Consider the following 19,097-nt stretch of genomic DNA (forward strand, 5'->3'; position numbering starts at 1 on the left):
TGCAAAGTGTCCATATTTTAAAGAAGGAAGCAAGAATCATGATTATGTGACAGTTTTGCATAAAGCGATCACCATGTTTAAATTAAGCAAAGGGGAGCAGAATGACAATAACAGGTGTGCTCAGGAACGTGGCCATGAGCTTGCCCATGATTGGGCTCAGGGGTGTGCTCAGGAGCGAGTTCTTCACTATATAATAACAACATACCCCAAGTTACAACAGGGATAATTCTCCAAAATTTTGTGGCCAAACACCACTTCACATGGCCATTGTTAAGGAAAACAACGTGCTAGTGGAAATGTTACTCAAGGCTGCAAGTAATGACAAGCCAGATGCAGGCGGTGTCAAAGAACTATTTTCGCAAAACGCCACGGGTTTGTGTTTCAAGAACAATGTTATGATGGGTCAATTACCTTTGTCGATTGCAGTATTGACTGACAACAAGGATATAGTGAAATTATTACTGGAACAGAAGGAAACTGACGTTTACCAACAAAACAGTGTTGGTGACAATCTTTGTCATTCTCTTCTGAATTATGTTCGCATCTTTCCTGATCACGAAGACAATGTAATAGACATGATGAAATTCATCAACGAAGAGAAGAAAGACTGCTGCAAAAGGTTGCTATTGATGGTGAACGAAAATAAAGAAACACCGCTTATACTTGCTGCAAAATATGGACAGGTTGAACTTTTCAAGTATATTATCGAAGAGGTAAAAATAAAAATCCCAAATAGTCCAAGTAATTTTCTTTGTCACGGAATGGTGTAAATGTTGTTCATTAAAGACATGTACTCGAGTTTCGTTTTCTTTTTTTTTCCGCTGTACAACGATACCCGAGGGTGATTATATATATGGTCTATTGTATTTCGAAATCGTGAGTACGATTTGTCCTATGCCACACGTGCAAGGTGCTTTCGATACAGCAAAATGAAAATTCTAAAGGTATAAATACGTTACTGCATGTAAAGGGTCTTTACAATACTAATGGTTTTGTCAGCAAGCGGCCTGCTTAAAGGATTCGCACAACTCCAGCTGTAGGGGTAGGTAATTTTTTGGTCTTAAGTAATAACTCTTGTGTTACCATATTTACCTTTGCATGTTTGTTATATAGTTTTCTTTATACAGCATAATGCGTGCATTTTTTATTCTTGTTGCGACGTAGTACAGGATTTATATTGGTAATGTAAAGCTACATTTTTTTATAAAAGAATTCTTTACTATTGTCTTATCGAGCAGGGTTAGGTTTACTATTGAACCTCTGTTTTTGTAATTGCCATAATAATATAATCTTTATAACTTACCATGTATAACGTCCTTACGTTATGTCTGTATCAAGTTTAGTACACTGTATCGGGTATATTTTCAGCTGTTTTTAAGGGTAGGAATATCCGGGGTGTCCGGTGTTGTCTGAGGGTAGGAATATCCGGGGTGTCCGGTGTTGTCCGAGTGTAGAAACGTCCGTTTGTCCGGAGCGTTTAAGGTGCCGGAGTGTCTAATGTCAAGAGTGACTAAGGTGACCCAGCTGTAGAGCCGTCAAAGGACCAGGGTGTCCGGAGGGTCTAATATTTCAAGTGTCCAGAGGGTCTAATGTTCCGAGTGATCATAGTATTCCGAGGGTCCGGAGTCTATAGCAGTTGCGAAATTGATTCGTAGGAGCTGTGGAGCGGATATGGTGCACGGGTAACGGAGTGTATCTCCATACGTGTTTTTTATTAGCTATAGGCTAATTTTGGGTTAGTAAGACCCAGTGTATCATTCAGGACTCGAAGGATAGATGGTATATCCGTTGTGTTTAGTGACATAATTTCGCTACCTGAGCGAATACATTTTTTTTACTATGTGTAAAGACTTACATAGTTTACTATTTGAGTGAACTATATTCATCTTTCCATTATTGAATCATTTGTGAATCATTTATCCTGTGTTTTAGGGTTACTGAACTAATTTATTTGTATATTTTTTCCATCTTTGAAACTCTGCGTTTTTTATGTTAAATAGATCCAATATTTGGATTATAAATACGCACACATCTTCATATACTACTGCTCATACAAATCACCACATTAAACTATATATATATATGTGTCGTCAAAACGTGTTCTGTTGTCAATCCGAAATATCCCACCCGGTTATCTTGTTACATTCTTGTCATCTAAGTAACTTGATTTAAACACAAACAAGAAACTACTGAACAACACATTAGCTACAGGATCTATATATATGTCATAATATACAGCCTTTTGTAATTTTTGTAATATATTGTTTCCTATATGTAAAGAGTACAGTCAAGTATTTGTTTTTCTCTGCACGTGTTACTTATGTAATCATTCAACAACAACAACCAAAAAACAAAACCACTACAATTGCTTACCTTTGTATTTCTGCTACTACCACTTAAGAATAGTACTTAGTCATCAGAATAGATGGGGATTGTTGAATCTTATGTTTAAAATAAATCGGTGAACTTTTTGTGACGCAATATAAATTTGACAAACTGACAGAAATATGCAAATTAATGTGAAAATAATTATTTTAAATGTCACACACACACATACACACAAACATATATAAATCCGCTCACTCGTGCTATAATGAGTGATTCGACAGATTCACTCATGCTTTTCTCATCCCGACATTTCTGTCAACTTTGCTCTATACAACATTTATCTTCTTTTTCTACAGGGCTATTGCACTTCTGATGACTCGTCAGGGCTATTTGACGTGAAGCTTTATGACATGATGGATATAGATCATCAGCTGAAAGAATAAGAGAGGCAATAAGATGAAGAAGAAACTAATGAGCAGTCGAAAGACAGCGCCATAAAAGCATCCCCTACACAAAAGAACATTAGTGCCCCATCGGTTTTTGATTTGATTTTTCATCATTCATATAAAACATCACTGAGATTCATGCAGATACGACCAACACAGTGGACGATCAAGAAGAAATGGAGACTCGATCGTAAATTCCTCTACACTGGTTTGCTGATCCACTTTGCATTACTAACTTTCCTAACTGCTGCAGCTGTGGAGAGGGTGAAGAGTCAGGGAACGGTAACCATCAATCAAGGCATGGGTGCATGGTTCCCTGCTATATATGCCATCATCATGATAATAATTTCGCCTCTGTACATATGGGTAGGGTGCTTTAGGATTGTGCAGATTTGCAGGAGACAATTTGAATTTACTCTCAAACCATTTTTAAACCCATATGCAAATGCAATCTTTCACGCTCTTTTCTTTCTATTTGCACTTTGCATTATATCTGACTTTGGCGCAACATGGTCTACTCATTCTAACAATATGCTTTTGATTACTGCAGTGGTTATTGGCTGGTATCTGTTGCTTTTCTTTCTTCGAGCCAACAGCTTTTTCTGCTTTTTCACCTCCTTGATTCAAAGAATATTGTTACAAGATATGACACGCTTTGCACCTATCATAGCTCTCCAAATATTAGCCTTCTCGACAGCAATGTTTATGCTCCTTCATAACCCTAACAGTCAGAGTACTGATAGTTATAGCAGCTGGGAGGGAATGCTTATGCTGACCTTTAAAAGTTTTCTAGGCGTTGCTGATATTCCAATTTCTGATTCCAGTCAGCCTGTGTGGCTCTCAATAGTCTTTGTAGCTTTCATAATTATGACTACCATTCTCATGCTTAATGCACTAATCGCTATTCTTTCCTCCACGTGTACAGACCTTCTTCAAAACTTTACTCCTGACATGCACCTCCATCTACAACAACTAGCGGTCATCCTTTTCTTTGAGGGGTTTTTACGGAACAAGCGTACCCACCGGTATGCCAAAAGGGTAACCAGGGAGTTGAAGTTAATACATACGACAGGTTAAGAAAAAAGTATAGAATCATGACGAGGCATCTGATGAGAATACATGTCTTCGAAGATGTTGTAATAGATGTCGAGTCCGAAGTAACCATTTTAGAAAAACTGGGCAAATTTGTGTCTGACAAGTACAGTGTAAACGATAAGTTACCCCAACCTTCTTTCAATGGTCATCCCAATGGTACAAAGACATTTCAGTGCAGTATGAGAAGTAGTAAAAGTACCATGGCAAAGACGGTTGAACATCTAGATGGGAAGAGGCATCTTGACATATACCATCATCCTCATGTCGGACAATAGCAAACTATTTAAGAAGCCACAGCACCAACGGCCATTTTGCGATAAACAACGCCCATATTTCTTTCTACGAATTAGCGCCAATTAATAAAGTAACTTAGGATACAGGATAGTTTTATTTATCAACTTGTCATAGTTGCAATCGAGTATTTCTTTCAAATATGAACATCTTTATTTCACAGTAACCTGCCTGCAAGGATAAAATTTGAAAATGTTGTTCACAAGTTAAACATATTCGCAAATATCTTTCAGTTTATGCCACTAAAACACTTGTGTTCATTAGTACCTTCAAGACTGGACTATTGTAACTCAGTTCAGTCTGGTTCGTCTCAATATCTACTCCAGAAACTTCAAAAAGTTCAAAACACAGCTGCTCGGATCATACTTAGATTACCACAATCAGAGCACACCTCCCCGCTGCTCTGTACCCTACACTGGTTATCCATTCGACCAAGAATCAAACACAAAATTTGTTCTGTGCCACGTTGCACTGTCGGACTCTAGTCCAACATACCTATTCGATCTCACCCATGTGTATACACCAGCAAGATACTTACGCTCCTGTTCTGACAATCATATGTTCATTATCCCCACTATGAAAACAAAGTCATATGAACAGCATTCTTTTGCATACCAGGGCCCAGCAACGTGGAATGAATTGCCCACTGAACTTTGACACAGACAGTGATCACATTCAAGTGGGCTCTCAAAACTCACTTATTTCGACTACAAGAACAAACTTAAAGACCTAATAATGTTTCCTACCTGAAATATTCTCAGCATGTTTTTTATTTTTTAATGTTTTTCTAATTTCATGTGTTTGTTTTTGTAATAATATTGTTTTTTATCTTATAGGTGTTGTATAATGTTGTAAAGCGCTTAGAGCTTCTAAAGATTAGGCGCTATACAAAGTCATCATTATTATTATTATTGTTATATGTAATTCTGTTATCCATATTAAGTCAGCATAATGAGATCTTCATGGACCTGACATTTTGTACAGTTATTTTTGATAAAACATACAAAGATTAAGTTGAAAAAGTTGAAACAAATACAAAAAATGTAAACTTGATGGGCAATGTTATTGCTATCCTGCAAAAGTGTTCATATCACCTAATATTTGTGCTCCTATTTTGTTAGTGTTTTGTTTGACTTGGAACCTGATACAGAGTACAAAAATTGTGAATACAACTAGTTTCAACTGATTGCCTCAACACTTTGTACATGCTATGGAGAATCACTTTTCTCACAATGTGTCAGATTACTGCCTTTTGCGGCTGAATGTAGGTTAGGACAGGATCGTGCAAATTCATTTTGCCTTGTAGCTTTTAACTGACTGCTCTAAAATCTTGTGCACGATTCTCATACTGTGAAATGTATTTGGCCGATTGAATTTTCTGATATTGCCCTTTTGACCTTGATGCAAAGAATTCTGTGAATGCAGCTGCTATTATTGTAGTTTTTAGAAGATTGCTGTGAAATGTAGAACATTTTATGTCTGTCGTCATCAGTTATGCCTGCTGGCCAGTCATTCTGCTCACACTATCTCCAGAACTATTTTACATTCTTTTGTTTGTTTGTGTTTAATTAAAATTACAGATTTATCTCTAACATTGAGAAAATTGGTCATAATTCTTCTAGTTTCAATTTACTCATCATTCCTCTGGTTTCCAAATGCTCACCATTTCTCTAGTTTCCTTTATTCACCATTCCTCTAGTTTAAATGCTCACAATTTCTCTAGTTCATATTGCCCACCATTTATCTAGTTTACTTTACTCACTATTCCACTAATCTCCAATTGCTCACCATTCCTTTAATTTCTGGTCACAACTTGTACATTTTTATCGTGCATGCAGATGTCTGTGCTTAGTTGACATGGCAACATGGAATCACTTCACAGCTATTCTAATCTGCAAGCAGAATTTTATTAAAAGCAAATAGAAAAATTTGAGATTTTTGCCAAATAAATTCATTGAAACTCCTCAAAACATATTTAAAATAAAAAATGAAATGCAAATAAAAATTCTTTTAATAAATTAACTAAGACCTGACAATGCAAAATCATGCGTTTGAGTAATGTTTACTTTGAAGCACCACATTAACCACTTTGGGCTAGTCTTGATGGTAAGGATTGAAACCCTATGTAATTTGGTTGAGAATCCATCATGCTGAGCACAGAGCCACCACATCTAGCTTCTCCATTAGCTACCACTTTTGCCACTCAGAAATATAGAGACTGTTTCTGCTGATATGTATAGTATAGTAACCTATCACAGTTGCCTGTAATTATTTTCTTTTTACTCTCATTAAACACATATAATTTATTAATAAAGCATCACCTTGTTTTTGTAGTCTTTTTTATTTTGTCACATTCTATATAATTACAATTACCTGATCCTGCAAATGATGAAATATTGGCAGCATCGACAGAACCTTTCATGATGCTAATGAGTTGACAGTACACGTGCAGAAGAAAATTTTAAAAACATTAGCAATCATCAATATCCATGATCATCTTTGTTCAAATACTATTTGTAAAATAATAGTTTTATGTGAGAAATATACTTTCATGCCTATTAATTATTTCAACGTTCATCATAATTATACCATTGATATCATCACTGGTTCTAACCAATTCAAACATATGGTTATCTGAATGTGGTTTACCGATTATTTGTTAAAATATATCCATCAACATCCACAATAAATTCCACACAGCATTATTTGTATATTTTAGTGTAATTCAAAGTAATTGTATAATAAAATGTATAAATAAAATGTCTTCCTCCACTTTTCATACCCTTATTTCAAACACTTTAAAAATTACAAAGTCGTATTAACGTAGATAAGGTTCAGGTAAGCTGAAAGTTTTCATCTATTGGAAACCATGATCTGAACTTTCTGTTAATTTTTTTATAAACATTTCCAAGAATAGAGTCAAGTTTAATAATAACAGTGGCTGTATACATTATTTCTGCACTGATATTAACACTACCATCTAAACTTTATTTGAAAGAGGAAAGAAAAAATCCATTTATGTTTACAAATAAATGCATATTCATTCATTACAAATGAATACGATAAAAACTGAATTAACTTTTCTTGTAATAGTTATCTCAATAACAGACCAGACTTTTTTTAAATTAGGCATATAACAGATTTAGATGAGTAAAACATATTTAAACTGTGTTCCTCTTCTTGGGTCATCCAACATATTTTAAGAAAAACTCTTGCTATGAAAATTTAGGGCAATTTTAATAACTAAATATCTCTGGGAATAACAGCATACACTTTCAAATATCACATAGCTTCATGCTGAAATTGATAAACTCTTTCTGTAAATGTCAAAACTTGTGCCACAACAAATGGCATATTATATGTGATCTCTATAATCGTCTTTCTGCAAACATATCTCTGTTAATATATTTTACCAAACATTAAAAACAAATCTTACTGGGCAGTGGATAACCTGGGTTGTTTTCATGGAATACTCTAACTTTGATAGCTAACTTCTAAATAAATACAACATTAATCATAAAAATATAACCAGTACAGAAACTTTTCAGAAAGCCATGTTATTATAATAATGCAGGATCTCTCTCTCTCTCTCTCTTTGATCCTTATATTTGTCTTGACCTACTGTTTAACATGGAAGTACGATGTTGCATCAAATGAATGATCATCAGAACTGCATCACTGTCAATCTCATTCGTGTCAAAATCACGAAATTCCTGTTAAGAAACTGAAAGGATAAGAGTTGTTTAATTTTTTATTAACATGTCCAAAAATGCACATCATACATTTCTTATAAATATTAACAAATTATTTGTATGATCAGCTCTGATGAGGTTTACTGCACGATTGTAACTATATTAATTTCAATATGGTTTAATGCATAATTGTAAATGTATTGATTATGATATGGTTCATCATGCTGAGCAGTCATGACACCAGCACCTTGTATACAACATCATAGAGCTATGTGTAGGCAATGTTTGGTTTTGAGGATTATCAAAACACCAAAGATTCCAACTTTTGTTCATTCATTCCTTGACCATGACAATTTATGCAGCTGTAACATTCATACTGACTTACCAGATGATGCAATGATTAATACGATTTTATAAATAGCCATATTCACACAACCCATATAATTTTATACCATCACATACAATTCGTCTTAAATGTTGGTTGTTATATGAGATAGAATAACGTGGACAAATCAGATTCTATAATATACACAAGGAAACAAACTAACAACCTGAAAGAGGTAACATACTTTTTTAAAGTACAACTCCACTAACACCTGGCACTTAAGACTTAAAATTTCTATTCAGAAGAGTGTTTCCAATGAAAGAAGAAACCAATGAAATAAAGGCATAAATAACGAGTTAAAAATAAAAGTGAGAGAAATCCTGATAGCAGATTAATATATTATAATATTCCACTATGTTCTAGTCTCAATGGCCTAGTTTAGTTATGCCCATTTACTAGAGAACAGATGCAAGCAACGCTAGACAATACAGGTGTGCTATTATTATTGCCTACTGACTCTAATGGAGTTTAACCTAGTCATAATACCCGGTAGCCTATTTTTTGTTCAAGCTGTTGGAATAAACAGATTTTCAGACACAGGCATTCATAGAGGGTCCAGAGAAAGCAATGCTGTCTTAATTCTTCTTTGAGCTGATGTCTTCACAACCTATTCCCCATTGGCAACAGAATACCTTCATAGTCCTAATACCATATCAACACTTGTGTATTTTTTTTGTTCATATATCAATGTAAACAGTCTAAAGGTAATGCGTGTATACTTATGATTATTTCTGTGGCATACAATTCTAAATGAAGCATGAAGGAAAGAGAAATTCCATGCATCTGTAGCCCAACCAGTAAAGATATACAACATATTCTGTATTTTAGGCTTATTGCCAGTCCAAATAAACTACTGTGTCCCTAAATTCTTATATTGATTTCTTATAAAAGCATCCAGACACATTTAACAATTAATACCTCAACATGTCACACATTTTCAATACTTACCTATTTTTGATGTTGCTTTCTCTTGCATAAACAAATTCATAAACCAATTCTGCTAATTAATTAAGCTTAAACAAATCATAACAGCTTCATAAAGCTTAATTATGTGTTCTTTTATTCATCTCAAAGATTAAGGAAAACATTTTAGATGACACGTTTGAGCACTATAAATCCTGACCATTCTATACTCACCACTCCCTGCATTCCCACCAACATCTTATTTATCAGGGATAAAAAAGAGGTCACTTTAGCCTAAAATACACGTCTAGGAAGGACCTGGTACACAGATTAATGCATCACCCAGTAGCTGATTAGCAAAAAGCTTTAACACAAAACTTTGATGCTGACAATATCGCAGCCACCAATGGATAAAAAAAGCCTATTTCACTATTTCCAACATACATGCAGCTGTGGTACAGCCTGGCGATGTGTGAACACCATATGGAACATACCCATTGCACACAAATGTGCTTAATGACAGTGCAAATGATGTTACGGTATGTCTGAAAACTTTCTTTCATAAATTTTGTTTTTGTAATCATCGTTGTAAATGTTTCATATTATATCTAATATTGTAGATTACTTAGAATTCCTAAAGATTTGGTACTGTACTAAGTCCTATTATTATTATTATTATTATTGTTTTTATTATTATTATTATAATTGTTATTACTATTATTATTTAATGAAAAAATTTATATCTGATCCCAATGATGATATTCAAAGTGATAAAAATAATTATGGGAGCTAGATGTCAGATTGGCACCATTTTCATTTCGGACCAAGCAGATATTAGGAATCTTTTGATGTGTCAGTAGCAACAGATAGATTTTCAAGACATATTTTGGTAACCATACTGAATAAAGATTGGCACCATTTTCATGAAGGCTAACTAGGCATCAAAAGACATCTATTGGCAAAAACCTCTTGTTCATATAGCTGACATGACCATCCATGTAGAAAAAGTAAAGATAATATTTTCAAGATGGCTAATATAATGGCCATACTGAGGGTCACTTTTACTGTGGACCAACCAGACAAAACAAGAACTCTTCTGACAAAATACCCATCTCAAAATGACTTTCCATTTAAGAGGAGTAACAATAACAACGTTGTCCAGGTGACCACCTTGGTGGCCATCCTGTAGGACAGATAAACACCATTTTAATTCAGGACCAACAAGACATTCTAAGACATGTTTTGATGAAACCCATGTTGATAGGACTCTCAGTTTTAGACATGTAACAACATTTTCAAGATGGCTGCCTTGGTGGCCATATTCAAAATCAGATGAACACATAATTTCCAAATAAGACCAAAAACCATCATTAGATGTTGTCTGGTGAAACCCTAAGGTTGATGGTAGCAGCCATCAAGGAGAAGTAGCAGTAATTAGATTCTCAAGATGGCAATTGTTGTTGCCAATTTATAGATCAGATTGGCCCTATTGTCATTTACAACCAACAAGAGATCAGATTGGTCCAATTTTCATTTACAACCAACTGGAGATCAGATTGGTCCAATTTTCATTTACAACCAACAAGAGATCAGATTGGTCCAATTTTCATTTACAACCAACTGGAGATCAGATTAGCCCTATTTTCATTTACAACCAACAATAGATCAGATTGGTCCAATTTTCATTTACAACCAACTGGAGATCAGATTGGTCCAATTTTCATTTACAACCAACTGGAGATCAGATTAGCCCTATTTTCATTTACAACCAACAATAGATCAGATTGGTCCAATTTTCATTTACAACCAACTGGAGATTAGATTGGTCCTATTTTCATTTACAACAAACAAGAGATCAGATTGGTTTAGTTTTCATTTACAACCAATTAGAGATCAGATTGGTCCTATTTTCATTTACAAAAAACAAGAGATCATATAGGTATCATTTTCATTTACAACCAACAAGAGATCAGATTGATATCATTTTCATTTATGACCAATTAGAGATCAGATTGGTCCTCTTTTCATTTACAAAAAACAAGAGATCATATTGGTATCATTTTCATTTACAACCAACTAGACACCAAAGAAGCACTTCAGTGAAAACTCCATGTTGATCAAATCAGCACCCTTTCATTCAGGACTAATAACATTGATAAAAAGTCTGTTTGTTGGAACCAACATTGACATGATCAGTAGCAATAACATTTTTTTAATATTCAGTGACAAACACCTTTAATGTGTAAGCAGTTCCATTTCATGTATGACCAACTATCACATATGAGTAAACTTTCTTGGCAATCCTCCAAACAGTTGAAAAGGAGAAACAATAAAAAACTTGTGCTAATGGATGAGAAGAAAATGGAAGAAAACTCATTCCATAAGCTCTTCTGGTCTATGACAAGTAGACATTAAAATAATGGAATAAAACAACCTAGCTCTTTACTATATGTTGTATAAAAAAGGTCAATCTAAAGATAACAAAAGTGTCAGGGTTTAGATGTAGGATAATCTAAAGATAACAAAAGTGTCAGGGTTTGGATGAGAATAATCTAAAGAAAACAAAAGTGTCAGGGGTTGGATGTAGGATAATCTAAAGAAAACAAAAGTGTTAGGGTCTGGATGTAGGATAATCTAAAGATAACAAAAGTGTCAGGGGATGTATAACTTGAGATCAACCATTGTTGTACAACGTGAACTTGACTCCAGGGCCAAAAGGTTTAGCCAGTACACTGCAGCTTGAATTGTCTTCAGAATTATGCATCCCTAGCATGAAGAAAATACAACACTGGGTTTAGAAACTGCAAGTAAATGAAAAATTGAGCCAAGACCTTAATATAAATTTTCTGTGAATTTGAATCCTAAGTCAAAAGGGTTAGCTAATGTCATACAATGAAAGTTGCAAATTATGATCAGAATCTATCAAAGGGGTTAGGATATACCCTGCAAAGGGAAGGTAATCTTAGGGCTAATAAAAAGCAAGAGTTACTGCCCTTTGTCTACATCGAGAGGTTTAGTACATATTAGCAAATGAAAAAGGATGCAATGTCGTACCTCCCACAAATGAAAGAAGTTCATGTGGATAAATTTTATTGAAAGCATATTAGATTCACGATTATATAAACAAATGTGATATGAACCAAGTAATAATGCGTAATCCAAACTATTTTGTATTAATTATTTTCAATGATATCGGGATATATGCTGTCATTTTTTTAAATAGCACCAGATGAAAAATAAGTAGACAACTACAGAAAAATGCACGTGTACCTGAAAGTGATTGTCTGAACTCCAGATATACAGCTTTTATATAAATTTGAAAGGGTACAAACAAATAAAATTCTTTTTCAGAATAATTGCTAACAGGTAGCAATAGATACATACAATGGAATATTTCAAACATATCCAACTGAGGAGTTAAACATCATATTTTAACTTGTACAACTTTTATTGTCAGAAGAAAAAAAATTCTTAATAATTCTAATTAAAAAGGAAATAGTTCTTACAGGACTCACGGTACAAATTCAGTTCCAATAGTAAACCTATGCAAACACCATGATATTAAAAATTCAATAACTTAAAATTTTTGAGTGCTCATGATCAAACCTATATTTATCAGTATGGATGAAACCTGGATGTCAGCTTCTGTGTAGAGGAAAGGATATGAGCCGTGGCATTTTCTGGACCCGCATGTGTTTGGAACATGTGCTTTCAATTCCGCATCAGAGTCATGTGCTAATTTTAGTAATGAGTGTTTCAAACTCAAGACTGTTAAGGGACTGATTTTCCATCAATAAAACAATGTCTCTATTTTTGTTCACTTACAACTAGGATAAACTCTCAAAAGATTTTTTTTCCTAAAACACAACTTATATTATTAACCAATCCTGATCAGCCAAACCCATATATACTCAATTTTAGGTTCACCCATTTCCAGACTGGTTCCCATTTTTCCATACCATTAGTACCGTGTGTCCTAAAGTGTATGTCAATATCAATTTGCAAAGGGGAGATAATCCTCTCAAAGCCCAGTGCTATTAAAACAACTAGAACTATAAATCAAATTTTCATTCTGCGTACAAAATAGGCAGATGATACAGTATCTGCAGACTTCAGATCTAAAAGAAAAAATTCCAGAATGAAAGCTTAAAATTGTATGAAGAAATTATTACATGTTCTTCTTTGAAATCATGTCGAAATTACATATCTGAATGAAATGAATTATAGACAATTCTTTATTAGGAAGTTTAAAAAATCACCTGCAGTTATGTGGGAATTTTTTTTAAACAACACATAGTTCATGCACTAGCTGGAGAGAAGTATCATGAGCAATGAATTTCAAAATCATGTACTATATACATGCAAAATAACATTAATGCCAGTATCCATGACTATGATGTAGCAAAATAAAATTGTATTTCTTAAGGAAAACCATTTCACTCTTAGAATTTATATCAGCAAGAATATACAATGGCATTTCAAATGCACAGGAAGAAGATACAGTCACATGGTATTTAAGTATATGTGTCAACCTAAGGGCTTCACTGATTCAGCTGGTTATTCATCAGACGCAAAATTCCAAGAACAACCTCACGAAGGCTCTGTAAAAAAGGAGATACATTCAATAATGGAGACATTCCTATGTGGTTTTATTCAGCTACTGATGTGGTGAAGTCAGAAACTAGAAAAAATTTAACTTGACATAAACGTTCATATTTATTTTTAATTTTTGCCCCACCCACCCCTGACTAATTCTCAGGGTTTGAAATGTTACTCTTCCTCAGCAATGTAGATGAATTCAATTTACAAGGAAAACAGCAATAACATTATGAAAAGTAATTACACATCACATCTGAAAAAGTATAAAAACACAAGAAAGCTGGCTGATAAAAGTTAGAATGGATCCAGATTAGAAATATGAAACACCCATGTGTAAAATTCTTATCCTATCTTTATTGAAATTAAAACTCTGGCTTGTTTAATATTGTTATTGCCCAGGACATTCTGATCTCTGCTGTTTTTGTTTCATACACTTAATTTCTGAACATAAGTACTCCATCTGCAATTAAAAGACATTTCTAACTTTATACTTAAGTAATTCTGAGAAAACCTTTTATATGCACTTTTGAACAACCCAAAAATATTTAACTTTTTCCTTCCAATGCTGTAAATGTAACAAAGGGATGCAGCATATGTAAGTTCAGAAACATCAAAAACAAAACAGGAATTGCAACAAAATAGTCAGAAATTGTGTGATGTTATGAGACAGGAAAATCTCACCCTCAGGCTGCAAATTTGTGGGAAGGAACTTAGCCAAAAAACAATTGTTTCTGCAAAATTATGACCCCTCCGTTGGAAAAGCTGTGTATGGGAAAATCATTTCTAAATCAGTAAATATTTAAGACTGTATTAGTCAACAGGGTGATGGTTAATACATCTACTCATATATACCATATGTAAGATCTTATTAGTCAACAAGGTGATGGTTAATACACCTACTCATATATACCATATCATGTACACAAATGTATAACACTCACAAAACTCAACTTGCCATTTCCTGCTAACGCCAATGAAGTTACCATCAAATTACACTGTACATCACAGCGACATCCACGGGTTAAAGGCACATTAAGACCACTGTTGCACTGTGCTGTGGAGTGTTAGGCCAATTTACTAAATGATGAGTTACCAAGCTCTTCTGGGAAAGTGTCAAATACACTGCATAACAAATATTATTCATACATATGTATTAAAAATCCAATTTAACACAGTGCAATAGTGAGCCCAAAACATCCAGCACGTTTGTATCCCTTAAACTTTGGTCACAATCTGGTATCACCTAGCACCATGGCACAGTTTCCCTATGTTAATTACCTGTGGCTTGCAGTATTCCTCCAGTCAAATAAATACACAACCCTATGTTAATTACCTGTGGCTTTCAGAATTCCTCCAGTCAACTGAATACACAACCCTATGTTAATAACCTGTGGCTTGCAGTATTCCTGCAGCCAAATGAATACACAAAACTATGTTAATTACCTGTGGCTTGCAGTATTCCTCCAGCCAACTGAAAACACAGGCGGACAGCTCAGCAAAGTTGGCAACAGAAATAGTAGCATTGAAGGACTGGAATAGTGTATCCATAATCTGCTGAAACTAGAGAAACAAAAAAGTACAACAGGATTAGATCGTCATTCTGACACTATAAACTCTAAACATACTTGTCTCAAACAAAGTTCCTGGCAAATCTGAAAATAAATCATATAACAATTCAGTCTGCTGTGAAATAGCCTGGTAGCCAAGCAACAATTCTTTAGCACAGAGAAGGAATTTTAATATTAGACTCATGGCAACACATTTCCATATTTACATTGTATGAGCAATTATAAATTATTATCCTTTGTGAACTACTTTAATATTTTGTGGTTCAAGAAATGTAAACACCGCAAACATCATGCTGTAGAACACCTAGCAATCATAATTCAGCATAAATTCATAGCTCATACATATCATTACTGAAGTCATTGTGCTCAAGGCAGATATGTTTGATAATATAAATATTGTTAGAACATAAAATGGTAACCCATATTCCACTCTAGTATAATTTGGGCATACCATTAATTGGACCCTAAATAAACTGTTACAAAGTTTGTTTCTTAACAGCCTCATCGCAGTTGCTATGACAATATGGATACATTTACAGGGTTTATATTGAACTCTGAATGATAAATTCAAAGACTTTTCCCAAACTTTCAAAGACCACAAACATAGATTTCCAAGATCTATTTTCACTAACATTTTGTATACTGGTAATATGAGAAAACAGTGAGTTCAAAATACTACAATATTGTTTAATGATGAAATTCAAACTATAATTAATTTCCTAAAACTGCTTTATAATGATTTGGAAGATAGGTAAGCATTCATTATTATTTCAGAAATATGTAACTTATGCATCAGATTTAATACAAAATAAATTGTTCTCTTTAACATACACCAGCACGGCTTTAAATGCATTATTATAGTTGCTGTTTTTTCTCTTCAATCATTTTGGAAAGAGAAGCCATTGCTGTCATCTTTTCCACTGCTCTTCTTCTAAGAGCATTTGACTCTGTTACAAGCACAATAAGTCCTTTTAACTCTGCTTCTTCTGCCTTCTGAACAGAGGAAGCATGTAGGCTGGCAACGTCAACTTCAAGACACAGCATTCTGACTTTAAGTTATTTCACTTCATCCATGGCTAACTCCCGTTTCTTTCCTTTTCTGATTTTCTCCTCATGCTCCTCTTTCTTCTTATCCAGATAGGCAAGGTACATATGTCTTGCAGAGGAGGCATGTGTCATCATTTCATTGCTAGTGATGATTGCCAAAGGTCCACCTGCTTTTCTCATTGTGTCAATGATTAGCCTTTGAGCTCTGAGGCTTCCTTTGCTGAGGTTCTCAACAGATACCTGTTTGTTGACAGAAAATCCTCTCTCCCCTGTTGACTGCCCATTTGACAACATTTTATGGTCAACATTCCATAGTTCAACACAATCCTTTCTTTTGGAACGGACGGTATAAAACACTTCATCAAGGCTGTCATCTGTTCTACTGAAGCATTTCAAGGGAGGATTGTCCGATTGGATAACTTCATCCACTAATTTTCCATACTGAGTCAACGTTACATCACACCGGGACTCTACTTCTATTCCTGCCTCACACATATTTCATAACAGTGTAGTTACTGTGTACTAATTTGCATCTTACCTTTGGCATGACTTGTAATGGCTCCTTCTCCCATCGAAGCTAAGTTGATCGTCTTTTTACACAATGTATAAAACACCAATCTTTTAAATGTTTTATCCTTTTTCAGCCATTCCTTGTATTTCTCTTGTTCAAGCCAGATATCATTGAAAGAGCAAAGACCTGGTATTTTTAAACATGAGGTGAAGCAAAAGTGAAGACGCAAATCGACTGAACAAATTTTGGTTCCTCGCACGTTATTTTTGCACACTTTCTACATAGATAGAAAGCACTTGTTCAATGTAACCAAAATTCAATTGGTTGAACAGTCTTGTTAAAAACAAAAGTCAAGAATTAGTGTAATGAACATTTTGATTGGCCAAAGCTGATGAACTCGTCCAATCAAATTGAACGATTCATCAAAAGAAACAAGCCAGGAAAACCGACTACATCCGAATATAACAACCTTAGACAATTTTATTTGTGATTATAATAATAATAATAATAATAATGAGGACTTTGTATAGCGCCTAATCTTTAGAAGCTCTAAGCGCTTTACAACATTAGATAACACCCAAAAACATATATAATGATGTGATTACGAAAAACAAACACCATGAAATTTGACAAAAAAAGTGCTGAAAATAAATATGGTGCTGACTTCCTCTGATGAAGGGTGTAGCCAGCATGCTTTGATGAAGAGTGGATGTTGATTGAACTCGCCGCCAAGACCAACTTTGGATGGCCAAACAATTGCTAGTTTGTTATTGCGGCGGCAATGAAACTAAACGGGTCATCGAAAGCAAGAAACCAGGAAAACTTGACTATAGTCTGACTATACATCCCCATTCGTTTGTACCCTGCTACCAACATCAATAATGAAAATGTTAAATGTGATAAAAAGTACACAGAACTAAGTCAATTGAATCATTGATTTAATTTATAACCCGACTGTGACCAGAATGGCACTAATACTGGCATCCCCTGCACTTTTCATGCTTAACAGACTTTCCAAACTAACATGGCGCCATATTGCATACACTATAGGCTATTTTATTTCCATCAGACAACATAAAGAAGTAGTTCATCCTATTCAGTAACTGCCAGATAATTCTGTAAATTGCCATAATGTTGAGAGTTTGGAATTATTACCCTTTGCACACATGAACAAGAGAAATTAAACCGCTTGTTAAATCAGTGTGAAAGGCAAATTTGTTGTCATTCTTTTCCTTTGCTTGATTCAACATTGTAAATATCAGAAGCAGACGACATATGTATGTACATTTGTAGTTATGCACACACACCCTTTGCTGAAAATGGACTTGTCCAGGAACTGGATCTCAAGCATGTCCGTCTATTATATTGAAAACTTCCGTTAAGCATGAAACTCGCAGATTATGACGGTGTTAGGGCCACTCTACTCACAGTCAGGTTAGAAACTATAAATCAATGAATGAATTGACTAAGTTCCTTGCACTTTTTTATTGCATTAAAGGTTTCCATTATTGAAATCGGTAGGGGGGTTACAAACAAACAAGCTTGTATAGTCAGATTATACATCCGAATCTAACAACCTTGGACAACTTTGTTTGTGATGATGGAAAGAAATTAAAAATTTTGGGTTTATTTCAATTTTCAAAGCTTTTAAAGACCTCAGGGCAATGTGCTCGATTTTCCCAAACTTTCATGGCCTTGAAAATACTATCTCATTTTTCCCAAACTCTCAATGACCTTCAAAGACCATATGAACCATGGTTTATAATAATTTTATGATATCATTGAAATAATAGCATCTTTATGGTTTGTCTAATTATCTACAACAGAATCTTCAAAAGATTAAAAACACAGCTACTCAGATTATCCTCAGAGTACGAAGAAGTGAGCAACCCCCTCCCCCCACTGTAACATACACTAGCTACTCATTCAATTCAGAATCAAATAAAGAAAATCTGTTCAATATGCTACATTTTCTTGACTAGCTCCAGCTCAATATACCGACCTGACATCACTAATTTGTACACCCCATCTAGAAACTTATACTCCACTTTCCACACTCATAATCTCCTTCCTCCCCCTGTTTTGTAATTTCATGGTGTTGGTTTTTATAATCTTGTCATTGTATATGCAATACTGTAAAGTGCACAGAGCTTCTAAAGATTAGATGCAGTTCTAAGTCTACATTATTATTATTACTATATTTGTATGACATTATTATGATAACATCATGTT

The 19,097-nt window shown here is 34.4% G+C and overlaps 2 protein-coding genes across 2 annotated transcripts in view; one reads left to right on the forward strand and one right to left on the reverse strand.

Annotated features, from left to right (window-relative positions):
* The first annotated feature begins 260 nt into the window (after positions 1–260).
* Positions 261–6,487, forward strand: LOC149792006 (transient receptor potential cation channel subfamily V member 3-like). Its single transcript, XM_089969516.1, has 3 exons — positions 261–697; positions 2,281–2,291; positions 2,785–6,487. The coding sequence occupies exons 1-3, from the start codon at positions 261–263 to the stop codon at positions 3,849–3,851; spliced, it is 1,515 nt and encodes a 504-aa protein (XP_089825642.1). The 3' UTR covers positions 3,852–6,487.
* A 5,704-nt stretch (positions 6,488–12,191) lies between these two features.
* Positions 12,192–19,097, reverse strand: part of LOC149792007 (max-like protein X) — a 34,439-nt gene continuing 27,533 nt past the window's right edge. The window contains exons 7-8 of the mRNA XM_089970504.1: positions 15,183–15,299; positions 12,192–13,741 (exon numbers count right to left, since the gene is read on the reverse strand). Of these exons, the coding sequence (XP_089826630.1) occupies positions 13,682–13,741; positions 15,183–15,299 (177 nt within the window). The 3' untranslated portion in view covers positions 12,192–13,681. The remainder of the gene's footprint in view (positions 13,742–15,182; positions 15,300–19,097) is intronic.

Source organism: Sinohyriopsis cumingii, chromosome 9 (assembly GCF_028554795.1).
Source record: "Sinohyriopsis cumingii isolate HCF-2022 chromosome 9, ASM2855479v2, whole genome shotgun sequence".
NCBI lineage: Eukaryota > Metazoa > Mollusca > Bivalvia > Unionida > Unionidae > Sinohyriopsis > Sinohyriopsis cumingii.

Coding starts and splice junctions, on each gene's coding strand:
- LOC149792006 (XM_089969516.1), top strand. CDS start 261: ATGGCCATTGTTAAGGAAAACAACGTGCTAGTGGAAATGTTACTCAAG.